This window comes from Camellia sinensis, chromosome 4 (assembly GCF_055761805.1).
Source record: "Camellia sinensis isolate YWXY chromosome 4, ASM5576180v1, whole genome shotgun sequence".
Taxonomy (NCBI): Eukaryota; Viridiplantae; Streptophyta; class Magnoliopsida; order Ericales; family Theaceae; genus Camellia; species Camellia sinensis.
In genome coordinates this window covers 164,800,956-164,824,432 of record NC_138964.1, presented here as the reverse complement: position 1 = coordinate 164,824,432, position 23,477 = coordinate 164,800,956, and the positions used below count along the sequence as shown (strand labels likewise).

At 35.4% G+C, this 23,477-nt stretch overlaps 1 protein-coding gene across 1 annotated transcript; it reads left to right on the top strand.

Annotated features, from left to right (window-relative positions):
- The first annotated feature begins 438 nt into the window (after window positions 1-438).
- Window positions 439-6,730, top strand: LOC114270423 (knotted 1-binding protein). Its single transcript, XM_082866801.1, has 6 exons — window positions 439-656; window positions 5,410-5,477; window positions 5,603-5,746; window positions 5,928-6,001; window positions 6,082-6,219; window positions 6,434-6,730. The coding sequence occupies exons 2-5, from the start codon at window positions 5,430-5,432 to the stop codon at window positions 6,215-6,217; spliced, it is 402 nt and encodes a 133-aa protein (XP_082722927.1). The 5' UTR covers window positions 439-656; window positions 5,410-5,429; the 3' UTR covers window positions 6,218-6,219; window positions 6,434-6,730.
- Window positions 6,731-23,477: the final 16,747 nt, after the last annotated feature.

The following is a 23,477-nucleotide window of genomic DNA, read 5'->3' as shown; positions in this document are numbered from 1 at the left end:
AAATGTAGCGCTTTAAATTAATTTTAATTTATTTATTTATTTTTTTTTCGTTCAGAAAATTGGGACTTTTTCTAAATTAAGCCAAATTACTAACATATTTTCCAAACTAGGTCTAGTTTAGATAGAATTCTCAAACTAGACTAAAACGTGATTCGCAACCACGTTTTCAACATTTGTGTGGCTGTTGCGCGAAAAAATTCTAAAATCGTCAAAGCGCGTTTTCAAACCACGTTTTTAATTAAGAAAGCGTGATTACAAACCACGCTTTAATTAATTTTTTTTAATGAAAACGTAATTCTAAATCACACTTTTAATCAGAAAAAATTTTCTTCTAAAAACATGATTATGAACCACATTTTTAACTCAAATTTTTTTTTTCTAAAAACGTGATTGTCAACCACGGTTTTAAGCAAAACTTTTTCCCCAACGGAATGGTAACCACGCTTTTAAAACTTCAATAAAGTCTCCACAGCCCCGTCATTTGCTATCACGCTTCTTACACTTTGCTTTTTTCGACTTCACTCTCGCTCTCGCTCTCGCTCTTACTGCTCTCTCCTCTCGCTCTGCTCGAGCTCCCTCTGCTCTGAGACTGTCTCTCTGCTCTCACTCTCTCTCTCTGTGCTCTCTCTCCGTCCGTGGGTTGCTCTCTCTCGTTGGTATGGCGTCTGTCTCTCTCTCTATTGATCTACTTTTATGCGTTTATTGTGTTTGTGAAAATGTGAATGTGGGTACAATGTGGGTATAATGTGGGTAGAATAGGGTTCATGAATGTGAAAATGTTGTGAAATCAGAAATCATAAATTAGGGTGAGGGTTTATAATTGTGAAATCAGAATTTACGATTAGGGTTTCAGAAATTATGGTTTGAATTGTGAAATCTGTATCTGTTTAAAAATTTGTGAAATCTGTTTAGAAATGTGAAATTTGTTTATAATTGTGAAATCTGTTTCAGAAAAAATTAAAAATTATGTTTGAAAAAATTAAAATTTTTGATTTATAAAATGACTCATTCTCGATAATTTTTTACCCACTTGAACTATCCAATTGACTTATTCCCTATGCGTCTGGATTGTGAAAATTTTGGTTTTGAATTTGTAAAATGTTGTGGTTTTGAATTGTGAAAATTTTCTAGGGTTTTCAATTGAATGTGAAATCATGAATTAGGGTTAGGGTTTTGAATTGTGAAATCAGAAATGAGGGTTATGATTTCAGAAATTAGGGTTTCAGAAATTTATGATAAGTTAGATTTTTTTGATAATGTTGTATGATTTTTTTTAGGAACAAATTATGTAAAAACGTAGTTCCAAATCGAGCCGAATTGTGTTTAAATGATTTGGGTCAAATTGGTTGAATAATTTTAATAATTTAATTTGATTACAATTTTTTTCAAACCATACACAATTAAACTTAAAAAATGAAAGGCAATTTTGGGCAATTGGACATGATTTTGGCGTTTTGTGTTAGATTCATTATTTTGGTGTTTTGTGTTAAATTCAAGCAGCTTTCATTCTTTTATAGATGTTATAGAAATGATAAAATTGAAATAAATTAAAAAATTTAAGAACAAAATAAAACAGATTTTAATGACACATAATTAAGGGGTAAAGTATATGATCTTGTATTACATTGGTATCCTCTCTAACTTTTCCATAGTAAATGATGCAAGCTCAAACCATCCTTTAGGAGGAATTATCATATCTTTCAAAAATTTTAATTAAATTCTGTGTTTTTTTAATTTTATTAATTGTTTTATATAATACATAGGAGAAAAAAATAAGAAATAATACATATGTAACAAATAGAATTGCAACAATATCTTATATAAGATATAGAACGGACCTATGTGATAATTTTTTCTCATTTAAGTTGAACCCGTTTCCATTTTTCTTAAATTTAGGCTATAGTAATTTCTTCCCATTGCACCCAAAAAAAAATTAATTGTGAATTACAAATATATTTTATAGGGTTTTGAATTGTGAAATCAGAAATTAGGGTTATGGTTTCAAAAATTTAGGTTTTGAATTGTAAATCCTGTCTATATTTTTTGCATTGTGAATTGTGAATCATATCTATATTTTTTGAAATTAGGGTTTTGAATTTTGAATTGTGAATCCTGTCTATATTTTTTGAATTGAAATTTTATTTTTTTGCTTGTTAATCCTGTCAATATGGTTAAATCTTCTTATTCTTTCGCTTATCTCTTCAGCTTCATCATTAGGCCATTATAACTAGTACAAACAATTTTTTTGGGTTGTTTTAGGAAATAAGTTAAAAGCTAATTTTTTGTATTTTTTTAAAAAAAAACTTTTTTTGGAAAAACGTGTAAAAAAAGTAGAGAAATGACGTGACCCAAAAAAAATTAGAAGTCAAAAAATGACTTTTAACCTCTTTGCCAAAAGAGGCCTTTCAAGTCTTCCTGAAAAATGCTATTACCAAAACATTTTATATAAATAAAAAAATTTTGTTTAAAAATTATATTTGAAAAATTTAAAATTTTTTGATTTATAAAATGACTCATTCTCGATAATTTTTACCCACTTGAACTATCCAATTGACTTATTCCCTATGCGTCTGGATTATGTTTATTCAATTAAGTTTTATATTTTTATGATAGTCGGATGTCTGAATCAATTTACGTATTTCTCGACTAATCTTAGAATCCACACCAAACTTCCCTTTCACATAGATTCGACAAATCTCAATTAATAACTATAAACATGACACATACTGAGAGTTCAACTTGAGACCTGAAAGGAGCATACTTAATTTTTAACACAGAATGAGAGCTCATTAATATTAATGAAACTCAAGTTTGACTCGGTTCGGCTCGATAATTTTTTTTTATGTTATTTATATTGTTTAAATAAAAATAAAAGAGTCGAGCTTGACGAATCGAGCCGAGCCCTTAACAAGCTCAGTTGAGCTTGTTCATGAAAAGTTCGGCTCATTTGCAGCCCTATTTGAAACGACTCATGATTGGGAATTTGGGAGAAGCATTTCAAATATCACCATACTTTACTAGAAATAATATAAATTTAAAACTCATAATTATTAACTTTAAAAGCGTGGTTCACAACAATTACAAGTTAATAATTTTGTCATTAACCTAGGTTATTTCCTAGGTTATTTCCTACGTTATTTCGTATGAGGTTATTTCCCGAAGTTAGGAAATAATCTCATAGGCAAACAGCCTAGCAAATAACTTTGTCATTAAGGTCCCTAATGGCACAAGCTTGAGTAAATAAAAGTAACTTCTCTTTAATTGTCCATAAATCTCAAGAATTGGACCACCAGTTTTAAAAAATTACGTAAACAATGTTTGAAAAAATTAAGAACAAGTCATACAAAATTAGTTGAGTTATTTCAACTCAATGAAAAAATAATAATTTCATAGAAAACTTACACTATGATTTAAGATTTTTGTATGACTTGTCTAGTTTTGTCCAATCTCACTGAATAAATACAATACTTGATACAAATTATACTATAAAATTATATGAAGAGAAAAATAAAAGAAGAATCTTTATAGTGTCTTCAGATTCAAAATTACTGATATATCTGTTTATTTTATCGAAATACTAAAATAATAGATCAAGATTTATCAAAATAAAACAAAATATGTGTTTTTTAAATTGCTACCACTTACATGCGTACGATTAAACCATTGTCCAAATTAGAGGCTTTTTCCAAATTAAGGCAAAATAGTAACTTATTTTTCAAAGTAGGCCTAGTTTGGACAGAATTCCCAAACTAAGCTAAAACGCGGATACATAAAAATTTAAAATTAACATATAAATGGAACAACAAAAGTATAGTTCAGCAGCCAAAATTTAAACCTAGCACTTTCCGGTATAATTTTCTACTAACTATGTTGCGATTTGCTTGATTTTGTTTCAGATCTATATATTTTGGTTGTTTTTGAGATATAATTGATTTGTATAGCTGGTTTGCTTTCAGGTCTATATGTTTTTCTATACCTCTGTTATAGATCATTTTCATTGGCTTTTGGATTTCTTTCAGACGCATCAACAAACAATTGTTGGGGTTTCATGTAATTGATGTGGATGTGTTAGCAATCTATATAGTTTTTACCCTGTTTTTCTGTAATGTTCTCATATGGTTCAAATTCTAGTTGATTTTTATTGGTTTGGATGTGTTATATGCTTTTTGAGTTTGAGTTTGAGTTTAAATTTTGGCTGCTGAACTATACTTTTGCTGTTCCATTTATATGCTAATTTTAAATTTTTATGTATGTGTTTGATATGAGATAAGATTGCAGCTTTTCATGGTGAATTGGCTGTGGAATATGCATTTTCTTGTGAACTACCCTTTTGGGATTCAAGTTTCTTTGGAATAAAATGGATAATATAATTGTAATCTTAATGCTATTTTTGGCTTTTTGCAATGAGCTCGGAATGGAATGATCTGATATGTAAATGGAATTATCATTTATCATTGTAATGGGATGGTTTTTCCATAAGAAGGCTAAGGTTTAGTTGTTCCATTCCATTCCAATTTACTTTCATTTCAGTGAACTAAACATTACCTAAGAGATTTTAGAATGAAATAGAAAGTGAGCAACTCTATGTAGGAATCTGTTTTGGTTAATGCTCTGTGAAATGTTTTATGCTAAGAAATATGTATAATAATGTCAATTGAAGGTTGTGATATGGGTGTAGGTACAATAATGCTTATAATGGAGAGTTATTGTTCATATTTCAGATAGTTCTGTAGACTGGTATTTACTGGCTGTAGTTACTCATGACGTTAAATAACCGCATTGAGAACAATCTTTGGATCTATAACATGAATTTCTCAATCTTTGGATTCGAAAGGTGAATGCTTGCCATCGTGTGTTCACTGGAAATTATGAATTGAAAGTTGAAATTTTAATAATCTGTTGCTTGGTAGGAGGCAAAGTAGAAAAGCTTTAAATTGAGTTTCTATCCAAATCAAAGTGCCTTCTACCACAATTTGAGGTTATTGCATGGTGTTTTTGCATTGGATTTGTACTTATGTTAAATTATGGTCCCCTTGACTTGCATTAATTGTGGTAAATAGACTGTTCCAAGATTTTGTTGAACACTTTCAATGTTTGTCCTACGAAGTATAACTTGATATTCTTGTTAGACTTTCATTCTTGTTTCTAAAGCTAAAATGATTTTTATTTTACTTATTATACTCATTTTCAAATTTTTGTTTTGTTTTGGGACAATGAGAGAAAGTGGATGTGGATGTATTGGATTGTTTGGATAAGTATCAACAAATTTAACATTTGATGCAATGTCAATTGTATACACATATCATAGTATAGAATGCGCATGCATCTCTAGCTCTCTCGCTCTCTCTCTCTCTATCTGTTCTTATTTTTATTGTGCTAATGACTGTATGATACATGACATCCTTCCAGCATTAACAAACATCATTCAAATGGAAAGCAAAGGCACTGAAGGCATGAGGAAACGTGTCAAACCAACTGTATGCCTGTTTGTATTCACCCTTCCCTCTTTGAATAAGCGGGGAAATTTAAAGGAGAAGAAGAAGAAGAAAAATTGCTATGTGGTTTTAGTATGCTTTAATTTCTGATCCATTATAGTTATTAGGTGGAAGAGACAGAACCAATGGTGGGAGACAAAGCTGTTGATGAGATTGTCGAAGAAGAAACTGAGATCAATCCTGTGGTATCTGAACAGATGGAGCTTGACATCAGTCACATTCTTGAAAAGATCAATCGCTTTACTCAGCTGGTAGCTATGCTGAATTATCTTCGTCACAAGATAGCATGGGATAATCTCAAACAAGCCTATAAATATGTCGAGTTTGACGTTATACCATGTTTAATGCCTATGATATCTTCTTTTTAGACAGTTGCAACTTCTAGTGCAAGCTCTAGGTGGTTGTCATATTGTTGATTATCAACTCATGTAGGTATCTGAGTTGCTGGAATCGGGGAAGTCACTTCTCAAGGAACTCAGTAATGAATTTGAAGAACGGGTGATTTTGTGAGTTATGAAATGAAATCTAGGATTTAAATCATTAGTGATGAGTTTTTTTTACAGATTTTTAAACTTTTTCTTTGCAGAATACACAAGGAACAGATTGAAAAGTGGCAAGAGGAGATTAAGGAACTGCGCATGCTTGATGCCTCAAATGAGGATGTCAATGCTCTTTTGCACAGTGCTCAATATCTACTTCAGAATGTTCATACTGACTCCTGAAGGTAAACTCCCTGGGTATGACCATTTTTAAAGAAGATGTAAGCACTCATTTAGTGATTATGGTATGGATTCAAGCATTCAGTGATTCTGGTTAACTAGCTGAAGGCATGATTCAAGCACCCTATATCCAAAAACTTCTATTAATTTCGTCCAGATTGCTTCTCCATTGCGGGAGTGTTACTGACCAATTATTAAGTGGTTTTATGATTTGTGCAGCTCAGCATTTTGAAGGACTGTGATATGCATCTTTTCTATAGACACTGCTGCTGTATAGGACAGTATTTTCTCAGCCAGATGGTAGTGTAGATGTTTACATGTTCAAAGCACTTGTTTGGATGGTCTGAAGATGTCATGAGGAAATTGTACATGAGTTTTCTTTTCCTTTTCCTTTTTCTTATTTCAAAACCTGTTGCAAAAAAATGTTCTGAATTGTTTTACTTAATTTTGGATCACTATGGCATCTGTTGATGACCATTATATCCACAATCTACCCTAATCTGGTTCAACCTGTCAGATATTCTTTCTTCTCTTTGGAGACCCATTAAAACATCTGCTTTAATGGACACCATGTGAATTTGTGTGGCTACACTGTTATGTTGTGTTTGGTTGGGAGATTTGAGGAGAGATTTGAAAAGAGAAATAGAAAAGGTAAGTGAAATGTGAATAAAATATATCTATATTTTATTTAGATTCACACACCTTTTTTCTTTTCTTTTTTAAATTTCTCATCAAATTCCTCCACCAAACACCAAACACGACGGAAGGCTATTTGTTTTTAATCATTTGGATCATCTCGAAGAAATCAGAGGCATGAAGAAAATGGACTGCATATTACATTCTTAGCATAGCAATGCATACATTTCCTTATAGTTGATATCCTAGAACATTACAAATTGAAGGGAAAAAGCGAGTCAAATTTGAATGAAATAAAATTGGTCTTGCCTTTTTTTTTTTTTTTTCCTTTTTAAATTGATATCTAAATCTATGATTCAAACATAACATTATGATAGAATATTTTTTCTTCTCATCTTGTAGTTCTGTTGCTCATTAACTACTCATTTTTTAATGTTTGAGACAACTGGTACACCATTGTACATTGATGCCATATGACAAAAGTTTTGAAGACAATTCACTTTAATCATACGTGGTTCAAAGTTGGAGTACTTTATTTTCTTTTGTTCAAATATAGGTAGAGAGTTCTTATATGACTTTGAACTAAAATGTAAGGTTAACTTATTAATAGTAAATATAAAATTATCTTAAAAGGCCTCTACTCTAGGTTATCTTTTTTGCGTTTTAGCTACACATTTTTTTATTTAACCCATATTAATTTACTAAATAACATATGGGTGATTCTATTTACATACCATTAATATTTTCAATATACACTATTAATAGATTAAATTTATATTTTAATAATATCCTTCAATGAAATGACCATTAAGGACAACATGAAGTGTATTTTACCCATTCAAAAATTTCATATTTAAAAATACAAAATATTCTTCACATACCATCATTCTTATAGGGTTTAAGGTTTTAATATATAAACATTATATTTCTTTATCATCTTCACCATTTACATACATTTATGATATCATTCATTATCAATTATCTAATTTCATTTCTCCATTATATTTATTTATTAAACTCAAAACATTATTGTCTTTGAAGATTTAGGATTTAAAAATATTGAAATCAATTAGTTTAGAAGATTTGCACACCATGGATGACACTGAGATGGTTTGTTTCGATATAAACATTGAAAACAATGATTTGAACATTGAAAAGATTAGTTTATGACTTAGTTTTTTGATCTTTTATTTATCTAGTTCATATGTTGAGAAGATGAGTTTGTTCATCGTATTTGGATAACCAGAGTTGAATTTTTACATAATGTTTGATTATTTATATTTAAACAAAATAATTTTGTTCAAATTATTAAGATTGACTAAATATTGAATGTTCATATATAAAAAATTGAACCTTTTAAGTTAGTTCGGTGAAAATAAATTAAACTTTTATTCATTATTCAAATATAAAAATTTTGAACACATTAAGTTTGTTCAACTCTGTATTTATGAACATGACCAATTTGATGAATTTGAAATGATGATGAGAGACGAAAATTCAAGATCGACAATAAAGATCAACACCGTCAAAGATGAAGGCCGAATAAAACAATCCTCTGATGATCTGAAATGACGAGACGACGAGATGAAACACCACGAGAGTTCAACACCAATTACGGAGATCAACACCGACGAAGATGGAGGCCAAATGAAACCTCCGACGGCAATGGAGATCAAGACCGACAAAAATGGCCTCTAGTGGTCTCTATTCTGAAGATTATGGGGTTTTGTTGTGTGTAGTGGTGAAGATGAATAGTTTCTAGTGTGTGGAATGGTGTGTATTCAAGTAGTTAGTGGTGTGTTAATATAAGGTTAGTAATGGAAAGTTAAGATGTGAACTTAGATATTTGTAAACCCTAAAAATTATTTTATGTGTAAGTAATGGTGTGTACTGAAAGTATTAGTAGTGTGTAAATAGAATTGCCCCAAGAAGATAGGGGTGTGCACACATTTTTTATTGAATGGGTACATTTGGAATGTGAGGTGTGTAGACTTAGATAAATACCTAAAAATCAAATTACTAAGTAAGTGGAGCGAGAAATGATGTGCACAGAGACAATGCGGTGTGTAAAAATAGAATTTTCCATAACATATATTTATCAAAAAAAAATAAATACTAAATAACATATTAGCCCAGATATCATAATATTATAACCAAAATACCTTGTTTTCTAATGGCATCTACAATTATATGCACATATAATAAATAGTTGCAGATATATTGCAAATCTCAAGATTTGAATAGAGAAATAGAAATGTGAATTTGAAAACTAGCAGAATGTGAATCTCAAGATTTGGGAGATAAGAATAGAACTCAATTTGATGGGACCTTTGAATCAATATATTGGAGCTGTGAACTCAACTAATATTTTGTAGAAGACTGAAAGAAAAGCATCATCACATTACTGATTATCTTTCCTAATTGCTTGTTAGCATTGGTGTTTTTGTTTCCCCCCTTTCTTTTGTCACCACTTCCTATGTGGCGCACTAAGAAGCAAACAACAATGGCTAGATCAAGTACGGATGTAGAGTATAGGACTATGACTCATGGTCTTGTAAGATTACGTGGCTCCAGTTCTTTTCTTAGTGAGATATACAAGGGGTTTGTGGCAGTGTGCTCCACAAGGTTGTATTGTGGCAATGGCAACTTCTAATATGATAGAATTAGTGAGATTGACATGCACTTCGGAGAAGTTGAACAAAAGATTGATTTGTATGCATTTTATGAAATCAAAAAACTAATTAGTTTGTTTGGTTTCTGTTTTTTGAATTTAGTTTTTTAAAAATTGAGTTTTTTGTTTTTCGTAATTTTTTATTTTTAGTGGATATTTTTTAAATTTTAAGCATTTTTTTTACTTTTTTAGATGTATCTAAGTAATAAAATATTTTCAAAAAATATTTTTAAAAATTAATAAATACACAAAAATACAAAAAATGTATTGAATTTTTTTTTGTTGTATTTTTTGGTATTTAGCTTATTTTTTTAAAAAAAATTTACAAATATTATACTTTTTAAATGTATTTATATTAGATTTGTCTAAAAATTAAAAAAAAAATTACTTAAAATATTAAAAAAATTCATTGAAAACATTAAAATAAGGAAAATAAAAAAGTAAAAAAGTAAATTTTTTTAAAAACTATTTTCTGAAAAACAGAACCAAACAATTTTCACTAAAAGATGTTAGTAGTGTATTTTTCACCCTATTATTTTTGCAAGTTGAATATGATAGATATATTTGTATCAACTTGAAGGGAATGTTAGATGTCATGTGTTTAGTAGTCGAAGGGGGTAATTGTGTATTTTAGACTACTTTAATTCTGTTTCTCTCTTTTTTCTTCTTCATAGAGTATCGATTTTAACTAAAATATGGTGTAATAGGTAAGTACGTAAGGGTGTATTTGGATTGAAAATTTAAAAAAGAATTCAGAAAGATGAAGAAAAAATAAATAAAATAGAAGAAAAAAAATTTACCTATAAATCCCATTTTGAGAAATGATAATCCATTTAGTTCCAAAGATTTTTTTATAGACCAATTAGTCCCATTGATTTTTGAAAGGTGGATTTAATATATTATTCAGAAATTAAATTTACAGTTATACCCTTATTATGTTTTCTTCTATTTTTTTTTTCTTTTATGTTAGAAAGGTAAAGTACACAGTTTGTGAGAATCAAATTTGAGATGAATTTTTATATGAGAATCTTTTTTGATTTATAAAACATTTCAAACGGAGTACAAAAATGATTTGAAATATGAGATCCTTCAAACATTCCAAAAGGATGTGGGATTTTTCAAACATTTCAAAAGCAGTACAAAAATCTCTTAGTAAACTTTAGGCAAATGTATAATTTCAAATTGTAACACTCCCATATAACACTCAAACGTAACACTCTAACGTAACATTCAAAAAAAAAAAAAAAATCTTAGTGTACTTTTTCCAAACGTAAAACTCTAATATAACACTCCAAAAAAATTCTTAATATAACATTCCAATGTAATACAAAAAAACTCTTTAGTGTACTTTTTCAAAATGTAATTGTTAACTTATTTTTCCTACGAAGGAAAATATCATAAATGCGAGCGTGTCAGCAAAGGTTGAAAAACCCTTACAGATTAAATTCAAGCCAATTATCAAGCGATTGCATTGACGGTTCTTTTGCCTCAACAAAGAGAACTTCAAAATTGCCAAGTGTAGAGAACAGAAAAATTAAAAGAAGAATGAGGTACAGAGAAAGACGATGAGTGAACAATCAAAGTAATAATTACTTACCTCTACTCCTATGCTTTGAAAATGAAGTGTATAAAATGCTTTGAAGAAAATGTTGAAAACAAATGCTTCGAAATATAAATCTATGTTAAACTACTCCTAAAATAAGAAAAATGACAAGAAATATTGAAATCAATTGTCTTTGATTTAAGTTCTGGATCTTTTACAATGTAGCCATGAATGGCTATTTATAGGCAAACATTTGTAGGAAAAACTACCTAAAACTACCCACTCTTCCACCTCATTCATTTCATACTACATGATCTTCTATAACTTCCTTCAACCTCTACTTCATGCTCCATGTTCTGTATAGCTTTTCTGGCGGCTCTGGGCAGTGCGAATTCTTTGTTGGATGAGTTGAATTTTATCACTCGTTACTTGCACGATCTCGGGGCCTAATAATTTTCTGTCTCCGACTCCTGGCCAACACAGAGGTGATCGACATCTTCTTCCATATAGTGCCTCGTACGGTGCCATTCCAATACTTGCATGGTAGCTATTATTATATGCGAACTCCACTAAAGGTAGGTGATCATCCTAGTTACCTTTGAGGTCTAGTACGCACAAACGTAACATATCTTCCAAAGTCTGGATCGTCATTTCAGATTGCCCGTCAGTTTGCGGGTGGTAAGCCGTGCTAAACCTTATAGTGGTTCCCAAAGCTTCCTGTAATTTGTTCCAGAAGTGGGACACGAAACGGGGGTCTCTATCGGAGACGATTGAAACTGGGGTGTCGTGCAAGCAAACGATTTCCTTAATGTAGAGAGTAGCGAACTTAGAGAGGGAGTACATGATTCTGATTGGTAGAAAATGCGCCGAGTTCGTCAATTGATCTACAATAACCCATATTGCATCATTCTTTGAGACTGATTGCGGTAGCCCGACAACGAAATCCATAGTAATATGCTCTCATTTCTATTCGGGAATGGGGAGTGGCTGCAACATACCAGCAGGTCTTTGATGCTCTGCTTTAACTTGTTGACAACGCAGGCATTTGGAGACATAGTTTGCTATGTCTTTCTTCATTCCTGTCCACCAGAAATGTTCCCGCAGATCGTGATACATCTTTGCATTGCCAGGATAGATTGCAACCTTCGAGCTATGAGCTTCTACCAATATCTTTTTCTTGAGTTCTGGGAGGTCAGGTACGCAAATTCGATTTCGAAATTTTAGCATCCCATTGCTTATTGTAAAGTCAGAATCAGGCATGTTTCCTTGCTCCTCGTATTTTTTCTTCAAAAGTTTATCTTCACATTGGTGGGCTTTAATTTCTTCCACCAACTCGGGTTCCACGATTATGTTGGCGAGCAATCCATGGATCTTGTGGGGAATGAGGGTACATGCCAAACTTTTGGTCATTTTTTGACTTAATGCGTCTGCTACTACATTAGCTTTGTCGGGATAATGATGGATCTCTATATCGTAATCCTACATAAATTCTAGCCATCATCGTTGCCTCATATTCAATTCCTTCTGTGTAAACAGATATTTGAGACTTTTGTGATCGGTGTAGATTTCCCAGGCTACTCCGTAGAGATAATGAAGCCAGATTTTGAGGGCGAAGATCACCACAGCCAATTCTAGATCATGAGTTGGATAGTTCCTTTCGTGAGTCTTTAGTTGGCGAGAGGCATAAGCAATGACCTTCCTGTTTTGCATAAGAACGCAACCCAAACCATTGTATGAGGCATCGCTGTAAATTATAAACCCTTTCTGCTTCCGCGGGGAGCGCTAGTATTGGAGCCATCACGAGTTTGTCCTTCAATTCTTTGAAGCAACGTTCCTGCTTGTCCGTCCATTCAAAGGGTGTGTTCTTTTGAGTTAGCTGGGTCAATGGTGAAGCTATCTTTGAGAAGTCTTGCACAAAGCGCTGGTAGTAGCCGACTAGGCCTAAGAAACTTCGAATTTCTGATACGTTAGTAGGTCGTGGCCAATCCACGATTGCTGCAACCCTTTGGGGATCAACTGAAATGCCATCTTTGTAATGACGTAACCGAGGAAGTGTACACTAGTGATCCAGAATTCGCATTTCTTCAACTTGGCATAAAGTTTGTGATTACGTAATGTCTGTAGAAGTTTTCTCAAGTGGTGTTCATGATCTTCTGGCGATTTGGAGTATATGAGAATGTCGTCAATGCAGACAATGACGAACTCGTCAAGATAGGGTTTGAACACTCAATTCATGAGGTCCGCTGGAGCATTGGTGACGCCAAATGGCATGACGAGGAACTCGTAGTGCCCATAACGGATTCTGAAGGTAGTCTTTTCGATGCTTTCCATTTTGACTTTTAGTTTATGGTAACCAGAACGCAAGTCAATTTTTGAGAACACTTGGGCGCCTTGCAGTTGATCAAACAAGTCGTCAATTCGTGATAGGGGGTATCAATTTTTGATGGTGACTTTATTTAGCTCTCAATAGTCGATACATAACCTCATTGTACCATCCTTTTTCTTTACGAACAGTACCGGAGCTCCTCATAGTGAGGTACTTGGTCGGATAAAGCCTTTATTCAGTAGTTCTTGGAGTTGAGTTAATAGTTCTTTCAATTCTGCCATGGACATACGGTAAAGGGTCTTTGAGATTGGTTGTATACCAGGTTGGGTTTCAATGGTGAACTCGATTTCCCGATCAACTAGGGTGCCGGGCCGGTCTTCAGGAAACACATCCGGAAATTCTTGAACTACGGGGATCGCATCAAGTGTGGGGGTCTCTTGTTGGGTATCAATCATATAACAAATACAACCACAACAACCTTTCTTAGCAGTCGTTAGGTTGTTATGATGGATATAATACAGGGAGGGGGAGAGGCTCCAGTTCCTTCGAAGACAAGCTCAAGTTAGTTTGGTGACCTGAGGAATACCTTTTTGGCTTTACAATCGATAGAGGCACGATTAGCAGTTAACCAATCCATTCCTAAGATCACATCAAAGGTACTAATGCCAAGGGGTATCAAGTCTACGTGTAAGGTTTCACCTTTTAAGGATACAGTGCAAGATTTGTATACATCAGTACTAAGGGCGGAATTTCCAGAGGGAAAAGACACAGATAGTATGTATCCTAAGAGTTCGGGTGTTGGCGCTAACTTGGTAGCAAAGTGTAGTGTAACAAAAGAATGAGTTGAACCAGAGTCAAAGAGAACATGGGCTAAGTGACCACAAACAGAGAGTGTACTTGACACAACATTTTCTGTAACTTCTGGGTTTCCAGGCACCAGGGAAAAAGCTCTTCCTTGGCGTTTTTGGTCCTTTCTTGCTCCTTCAGGTACTGCGGGTTTTCGGACTGGTTCAAAGGGGCGGACGAGCGTTGGACAATTCCTCAGCCAATGGCCAACTTGGCCACATCTAAAGCATGTTCTCGTATCTTGACGGCATGGTCCCCAATGAATCCGTCCACAGGTAGAGCAAGCTGGAGTGGTGCCTCCTTTAGGGTCTGGACGACTTTGATTGCTTGGACCGGTTGAACTGGTTGTGCTCATATTTATTCTCTTGGGAGGTGTGACGCCGGGCCTTCTGTTATCTCTTTCCCAATATCGCTTCCTCTGACTTGGCTCACCAGATCGCAAGGCTTTAATCCATTTTTTTGCAATGCATGCTCGATCTACCACCGCCGCATAGGTTGGTAGTTTCAAAACCTCCAGTCTGTCCTTAATTTCAGGATCCAACCCTACTTCAAATTTCCTGGCTTTTTGAGCTTCGGTGGGAATGACATATGTCGCGAACCGGGCCAGCTGTGTGAACTTACTTTCATATTTGGCCACTGTCATGGTTCCTTGTCTTAGATGTATGAATTCTGACGCCTTTTGCTCCCGTAATGAATCTGGAAAGTACTTTTCATAGAATACTTCTAAAAATCTCACCCAAGTCACAATATTTCCCTTTTCCAAGGTAAGGAGCCACCATTCCTGTGCATCGTTTTTGAAGGTGAAGGTGGCAAAAGTCACCTTCTATCTTTCTGTGCAAGGTAGTGTGCGAAAGATTTTTTCCATGTCCCTGACCCAAGCCTCTGCTACTAATGGGTTTGGATTGCCGATAAACGTGGTGGGTTTTAGATCCTGAAATTGTTTAATCGTAGTCGATTCTTCTTATCTCTCTAATGCCCCATTGGTCATGCTGGTTTGCAAGGCCTGCAAAAAGTTGGTAACTGCTCTTTTCATGATTTGTTCCATTGGGATGGTACCGCTGACTGATGATCCGTTTTCATTTCCTTCGTTGGCCATTACTATAAGGCAAAATGATATAAGCGTGACATCACATTGAGACAATTTTGATACAATGTCATATATAACATATTAGTTCTATTATCACCACATTCGTATATACCATATTAGTTTTGCTATTAACATCACCACTTTCATATATAACATATTAGTTTTACCATCATGTTAATATTACCACATTAATACCATATATATCATTGTTACCATACATAGGGCGTTAGTCTGGCGGTCACAAATTAATGTCTAATCCTACTAATACAAAAAGATTAGACTACTCGTGATCAGCTCACAAAAAGGGTCTTCTGGTCAGACATCTAGAATGGTCCATTAGGCCACCATAAGAACTGGCTTCGGAAAACTGGTCCATGAAACAACCCCGAAAACTCATTTTGCATGATGGACTCAAACTCCCACCCACTAAGCTCAACTCCAAAGCAGCTCCATACTACCTGAACCATGTAAATAGGAGTACCGTGATTATAACCCTAGAATTCCCGTCTAGTAATCCGTATCTGTGTCTCCAGATATGATGCATCGTCGGTAAAGTCCACAACTGGGGTATAAACAATGTGCTGGGGAGGTGGTGTCGTGGTGCGAATGTGGCTACTAGGATAGGCGGGTCCTCTCCTCTCTGCAAAGCCTACAGGTAGAGGTGCGACCAGAAAATGTGGTGGTTCTATGTCCGGAGCAAGACCAACAACATGGGTCGATCCTATGTACCTTTCACGAGTGCTACCTCAGCTAAGTCTCTAGAATAATAAGTCCTCATCGGGGTCAGCCTGTAAATAAACAGATCTTTCCATGAGATGGTCAAGTGTTGGATGGGCTTGCCTGACAAGACTCTCTGAGTCACCCCAGCCCTCTAATTGGTTCGGGAGGAGATGAGCTTCTGGGGGCTTGTACCAGAATAGCTCCAATAGGTTCGCCATGTCCTACAACACAAGAAAACTTAGCCTAGACATATATACAACATGACTTATATGCGTTAGACATATCACATAATAATGCAAGTTTAATATATATATGTTCTTTTTTTTATGTGAAAATTATATAAAAATTTTAAAAACTTGTACTATATATATATATATTTATTTATTCATTTAATTATGTATTATTATTATTATTATTTTTAAAACTATTGCTCTGATACCACTTTTGTCACAACCCAAACCCGGTATCCAAAGGTTTAGCGTCGTAACAAGGTAAAAATAAAATAATTCGGATAATTCTGTAGTCACAGCGCAAACGGATAAATTAAATAAATAACTGGGTGTAGACACTCCATTTTTGACCGACCTTAAGGTTTAGACGTCACCAACTGAGCGCTCGGTGATGTTGCATATTGTGCTCGTTCTGAGGTTGCGGAGTCTCGGCTACGAGCCTTGCCCCCGGACTTCGGGGCTCTTTTGTGCTTTGCCTCGGTTTGCGAATCAAGTCCTGTTTTATCTGTTTTCTCTTCCCGAAGGGAGGGAGAGGTCTTGTAGACCATCTCTTAGTGGCCGTAGGCTACGTTTCGTGGTCGTAGGCCATTTTTTCTGTTTGGAGCCCAGTTTTCGATTTTCGGAGCCGTCGACCGTGTGCCTTGGTTCGGGACCGCTTAACTACCTCCGTTTGCTCCGATTTTTGGCACACACCTTGTTTCCTCCCTTTAGAGGGACACTGTGGCTCAGGAGACCACCTTCGTGATCATACGCCACTTCTAGTGCCTAACAGCCTGTTTTCGGGGCCTCAGACTGCACGTTTTGGCCCCCGAACCTTCGTTTTGCATCCGTCTTGGTCCATTTTTGGTAGGGACCCTATTTTCATTGCTAGGGAGGTGGTAGTGGCCCCGTTTGGTGTAGCTGTTAAAACAGCTTATAAATTATAGCTTAACAGATTATAAATTATGACTTTAATCAGAAGTTGTTAATCTGTTTGGTATAACTGTTGAATTATAGATTTAAGTTGCTGAGTAGTGTTTGTTAAATAAGCTGTGAAATAGCTTTTTCAATTAATTTTTATTTTTTGTTTGTCTATATTTCTCATAAAAAATAATAATAATAATTTATAGTCCATTCGAGTCTTTTTCTATTTTTAAAAAAATAAAAAATAAAAAAATTTAAGTGTATAACCATAAATTAACATGTTCACAGCAGAAACTGATAATCAGAAGCAAGGGGTGAGCAGCTTCTCAGAATTAGCTTTTTTGAGTTAAGATAAGCTGTTAGAATCAGAAGCTGTTTGAAATAAGTTTAACCAAACAGTCCAAAATAACTTTTTCAAAGCTAAAAGTCATAAGTTGGCTCTGAAAAGCTGAAACAAACACCCTCAGTATGGTGGGAGGCCACCTTTTCCCCTTGGAAACCAGCTTTCTCTTTTTCTCTCTCCTAAAGCCGATTTTTCTGACAGAAAGCTGGTATTTCTCACTTTTGAGCCACAATTTCCGGCTTTTCATACCACCATTGTGTTGTGCTCATCTGGGAGGCCACCAATATGGGTAGGCCGACCAATAATTCTTCTTGACCCTTTTGAACCTTGCTAAAAGCTGGTTTTTCTCTCTCCTTGGTCACATTTTCTGGTTTTCCACTATACAGTTGTGTTGCACTCATCTGGGAGGCCACCTTTCTGAGGTGGCCGGCCAGCATTTCTCCTTGAACCTTTTGACCCCTGGTTGGCCAACCAGGGAGAGTGCCCGGCCGACCATGTGAACTGGTCGGCCTGCTTCTTGCTTTTTGCTCTCTCTGAATGCATCACGACTGTGCCAGCTAGGAGGCATTTGGACCATCCTTCATATATTTGAAGCTTCCAAGAGAAGCTTTAGAGCCTCTCCTCTATAAAAGAGGGGCTGAGCTTCCATTGCAAGGGTTGAACCCTTTGGTTAGAGCATACATACACTTCCCTCCATATCTCTCTCTTCCAAGCTCTAAAACTCCATTATTCTTGGCCATTTGCACTACACCTCATAGCACAACACCTCCACCATCCATCCAAGCACCTTGGAACTAATTTTCAGAGGTTGAAGGCTCATTACCTTGGTCCAGAAGTTGCTGAGGGTCGACTCTACAAGGGTAAGTCTCCATTTTTCCCATTTTGACATTATTTTTCTCCATTCTTTATCCCTATTTGCAAGCATTTTTGGACTTCTACATAAACTGAAAAAAGTCTTGTTTTGATCTTCTAAACATTTTTGTTTAAGAACTTTTTTCTGTTTGGGGTCATCTTCCCCATTGTATGCTCCATTTCCTCATGTTTAGGGCTATGCATTAGAGCATTTGCATTGGCCTTGGTTTGGCCTTTTGGCCACTGAAGTCCAGTGGATTTTCAGTGGCCAATATGTGTTTTTGAGCTTCAAAATCAGACAGGGGTGACCCTCTCACCCCTTGTTCTCTTTACTAGCTTTATTGGCCTTCTAAAGGAGCTCCATCTTGCATGCTTTGAAGTCTTGTTTCAGGCCCTATTATGTGAGTTTTGAGGTCTGCCTTAGCTCTTTCCAGAGTCCCTTTGGCCATATTTTATGTCTATGATGCATGTGTAGAACAATTCCATTCAAGGCCTTTCAAAAGGGCCTTTCATTGCATGCTTCCTAGACCAATTTCAGGCTCTTTTTGGTGAGTTTTAGGGCTGCCATAACTTATTTCCAGAGGTTGTTTTGCCCTTTTGTTTGTCTATCATGTATGTGTAGAACAACCCCTCGCATGGCTTTTCAAATGAGCTCATCATTCTTGCATGTGTTGACTGAGTTTCAGGGGTTATTTGAGCATATTTTGGCATGAAATACTTCTGTTTTTGGCTGGTTGGGTGAACCCTCATATGCTTCATATAGTAGTAGAACAACTCATGGTTCACTAGCTTTCTTTGCATGCTTTATAGGCCATTGATTCTAGCATATTTTGGCCATGCCTTAAATTGATAATGTGCTTATTTTGGACTGCCCTAGCTCTATTTTTGGGTCTTGTGGTTGAATGATGCTAGTTTTGCATGCTTGTAGTTCAAGGTCCATGCTTAGCTTTAAGTTTTGAGATCCATTCCATGCATATACTGAGGTGTGTTCATGTTTTGAGCCTATTATTCATCACATTTCAGAGCTTGTTTGAATGCCATGTTGTCATGTTTTATACTCTTTAAATGCGTTTGAGAGTCGGGCTTGTATGCCTCATTTACCAACCATTGAATGAGCTCCATTTCGTTGCATTCTGAGCCATCATTTTAGGCCATTTCCCCATTGTTTCAGACCTGCCTAGGGTCTGTTTGGGGTTGATTTTGCCATTAGTGCATTGTTTTGGGTACCTCTAGAGTAACGCACTTCACTAGTTTCGGTACCCGGGCCCCCTAGCTTGCATTATGTGCCATGTTTGCATGTTTTGGGACCATTTTGTATTATGTTTCGGAGCTAGAATTTGTGTGTTTGTATGCCATATTGCATCCTTTTCCATGCTTTGGTAGAGTGACATTCGATGCCTCAGGATCGATCCCTTGCATCTTGCATGTTTGCATGTGTTTCGGTTGTCTCATTTCCATCATATGGCCACTGATGTGAGTGTGGTTGAGGTCCACTCATGTTGGTGTAAGTCCATCGTGCATTGTGTATGCCATTTCGGACCATAGCATTGTGTATGCTAGGTCGCATGTTAGAGCATTGTGTATGTCATTTCATAGCATTGCGTATGCTAGGTTGTATGTTAGTCGCATTGTGTATGCCATCTCATTTGCATTGTGTTTGGGATAGGAGTTAGCCCAAGCACGGGAAACGATGGACGTTTCGTACTCCGAGTGACGGAACGTGTCTCAATTCCCAGTCGCCGACACTCCGGATTACCCATGATGGAGTTTAGGTCTTGTTGTGTTTATATGTGCATTCATTTCACATCGAGTCGTGCAATTCTACTCCTCGGCCATCATGCATCGAGATACGTGATTGATGGCACGAGGATCAAGGACTACACTCCATGAAGAGTAGTCATGCATACATATGTGAAAATACTTTGTTGTGCCCCTTTCATGCTCTCTGTTGCAGTAAATCAGAAATCAGCAGCTTTCTAAAGCCTTGCACAGCATTTCGGCATTAATTGCAAACAGAGGCGAATCGGGGCATCGCAATGGATTTCCGCGCAAGGCAACTCGAGCATGCATTTTTTATCATTCGGAACAGAGTTGAGGCGGTCCATGGATTTGCATGCTAATTTACTTGCTTGCCTAGTTAAATTGTCAGTTAATTAGCGTTTTGTACTTATTCGGACTGTATTATTTATTCAGACCCTCCGAGCGAAGGCACAATTGTAATAAGTGTGCGTGTGTGTGATGTATGTCTTCCAATCTCACGTCTTTCTCCCTTTTATTTACCAGCTTATGATGGTTAGATTAGGGCATGTTTCAATTAGCATACTTATGCTTGCACGTTTGCATCATTCATCTGTCTTGCATGCACCGGGCTCGGCGCATCATACTAACTGCATTTGTATTTCAATTCCAAATTGAATACGTGTTAGTTGTAGCATCATCACATGCCACATTTAGAATAGCCGAGCCTATTGTAATTGCATTCCTGCATGTGTTGCATTAGGCATTTCTGTATAGTTAGGATCACGCATGGATTTCTAACATAGCTTCTGTTTTGGCTTGGAGTACTCAGTAAGTGTTTATGCTTTAGCATCCTTGCATGTGTGTGAGTGACTGCCATGATAACATGCTTACCATGAGGCTACGTGCTTACGTGGTATACCTGCCTGAATGCCTGTGGGTGAAGGTTGGGTTATTTTGATTGGAACAATTCATCAATTGTGAGTTTTAAGCCCACTTGAGAGTGGCAAATCATCTTATTTTCTAAGCCCACCCGAGGGTGGCAAAGCCTGCATTTTAAGCCTACTTGCGGTAGCAAATCATTTTCAACACAAACATGAGATGTGTTGTTCCAATTCAGGCGATCCGGTCTATATTTGTATGCTATGCACATGACATAGTAAATCTAGGCTAATAACCGGAATAAGAACGTATAATGTTTTCAAAACTTGATATCATGGTTAGTAGAGGCCGATCTTTGATCGGGCGAGCGGGGGTGCTCACGAAGTGACCTTCCCCAATCGTACCCAAGTTCCCGAGCTAAGGCAACTTTGGTGATGATGGACACGTGGCCTTAGGCAATGAGTCAGGGCTTCCTAAATTCCCCAAAATAAAATATTTAGGTGGCGACTCTGTATCTGACAAAGCAGTCCATGTTTGGCACTTCTTTCAAAAAATCTGTTTTCAAAAACGATTTGTCGGATTTGGACTCTTTGATGATTTCATCGGTTTTGCATTGCACTCTGCGAGATTAGATACGGGACCGTGACATTGAGTCCTGAACTGTAGTGAGCCCAATGAACAAAACGGGGGGAGATTTCCCTCCCGGGACGTTCGGGGACGTCTACACTGGGTACCAACTGTTTATTTAAAAGGAAATAAAACATAGTCATTTGAGCTTCGCTGTATTACAAGAGTTTAATAATAAAAGATAGAAATCTTAAAAAAAAACAAAATAACATAGCGATTCATTTTCCATCTTGATCCCGCTAAACCTCGTCACCTGAAAGGGGTAATAGCTATAAGCACATAGCAGAGTGAGAAATATTATACTATGAGGGGCACAAAATGGCCATGGATATTTATTTAAGCTAAAATATTATAAATTAAGTTGAGTTGAATACACAAATTATTGAAGTGCCAGAAAATGAAATAATCACTATAACCACGGTACATCACTAAGTGACAAGCACTACACTGGTCAATGGATCCACGACAAACACTGGACCACAAAGTGGTCAAACACTAGCCAATGGTTATTTAAGTCCCCCAAGGCATGAGACTCCCGTGGTGGTACTCACAACATATTTTCATATAAGGTTATAACCAAATATTCTTTAAAAGTAAAACAAACATATCCATGGGTTTCCTTTTAAACGAATAGAGTTCAGAAAATAAACCATGTAACTGAAACTTTTATAAAACATAACTTCTATTAATATAATAATAAAATATAACTTTTATAAAATAGATTTTGGTAAGTCAAAACATACATAAAATACATTTTGGAGACTCAAGGTATAATATAACTCACCTTAAATTAATTTCTTTATTTCCACCACTCAAGATCTCACCCGTGCTGTTCTCCTTTCTTCTTTCTATTCTTTTCTTTCCGTTGCCTTCGACATGCCACTCTTTCTTATTTATAGCAAGGTAATTCGTGGGTAAGAAGTCACGGAAACTTTCGTATTTTGACGCGTGTTCAGTCCAGTCCACCCTTATCTCTATATTTATTACTTAACTTGCTTGAATCTTATCTTTTTTTTTTTACTTGACCATTTGACCATTTTTTTTTTATTTTAAAAATTATTACCTTCTTTGGTAATTCAAGATGACTCCTAAAACTTCCGTATAATGATATGTTAGGTTCATGTCTAAAATCCTCACTACCTAACTATAAATCACCAGTTACCACTTACTAAAATATTTAATGTGTAATATTTCACAACGTATTTCTTTAATCATAAAATTTTCAATCTCCTAAATTATGCATTTATTTATTATTATTTATTATTATTATTATTTACTTTATCGTAATGTTAAATTTAAAACATTTGGGTGTCACAGGCTTGATGCTTCGAATGTATCTTCGAAGCTTTATACAGTTTTGAAGGTGAAGTAATCAACCTTCAAAACAACTCTTAATGCTTCAAATGTATCTTCAAAGTTTTATATAGCTTCAAAGGTGAAGTAATTAACCTTTGAAACAACTCTTGATGCTTCAAATGTATCTTCGATGCTTTGATTGTGTACATACAAACAACTGGCCATCAATTTGAAAAGATAAGCCATTCTTGTGACAACCCTCACCACTGATTAATGCTAAACTGTGATTGAGCATGATAATTAACTGACTGAACTGAAATTCTGAACTGATTACATGAGTATGTGGCATTAAATGCATTTCTATCTGTTTGGTTACCGAATGATCTGTTCGTGTTTTATGTTTTAAATTGCAAATTGAAGGCCTTATCGGTGGCCGAGTCTGAAACCGATTTGTGTTATGTGCTAATTGGAATTTATGCGATTTTATGGTAAATTTAATTAAAATTTGATTTGGTATGATTAAATTGGAGTAAATAATGTTAAATTACACTAGTTGTGTTTATT

Coding starts and splice junctions, on each gene's coding strand:
- LOC114270423 (XM_082866801.1), top strand. CDS start 5,430: ATGGAAAGCAAAGGCACTGAAGGCATGAGGAAACGTGTCAAACCAACT. Junction 5,478..5,602: donor GGAAACGTGTCAAACCAACT/GTATGCCTGTTT, acceptor TATAGTTATTAG/GTGGAAGAGACAGAACCAAT. Junction 6,002..6,081: donor TTTGAAGAACGGGTGATTTT/GTGAGTTATGAA, acceptor TTTTCTTTGCAG/AATACACAAGGAACAGATTG.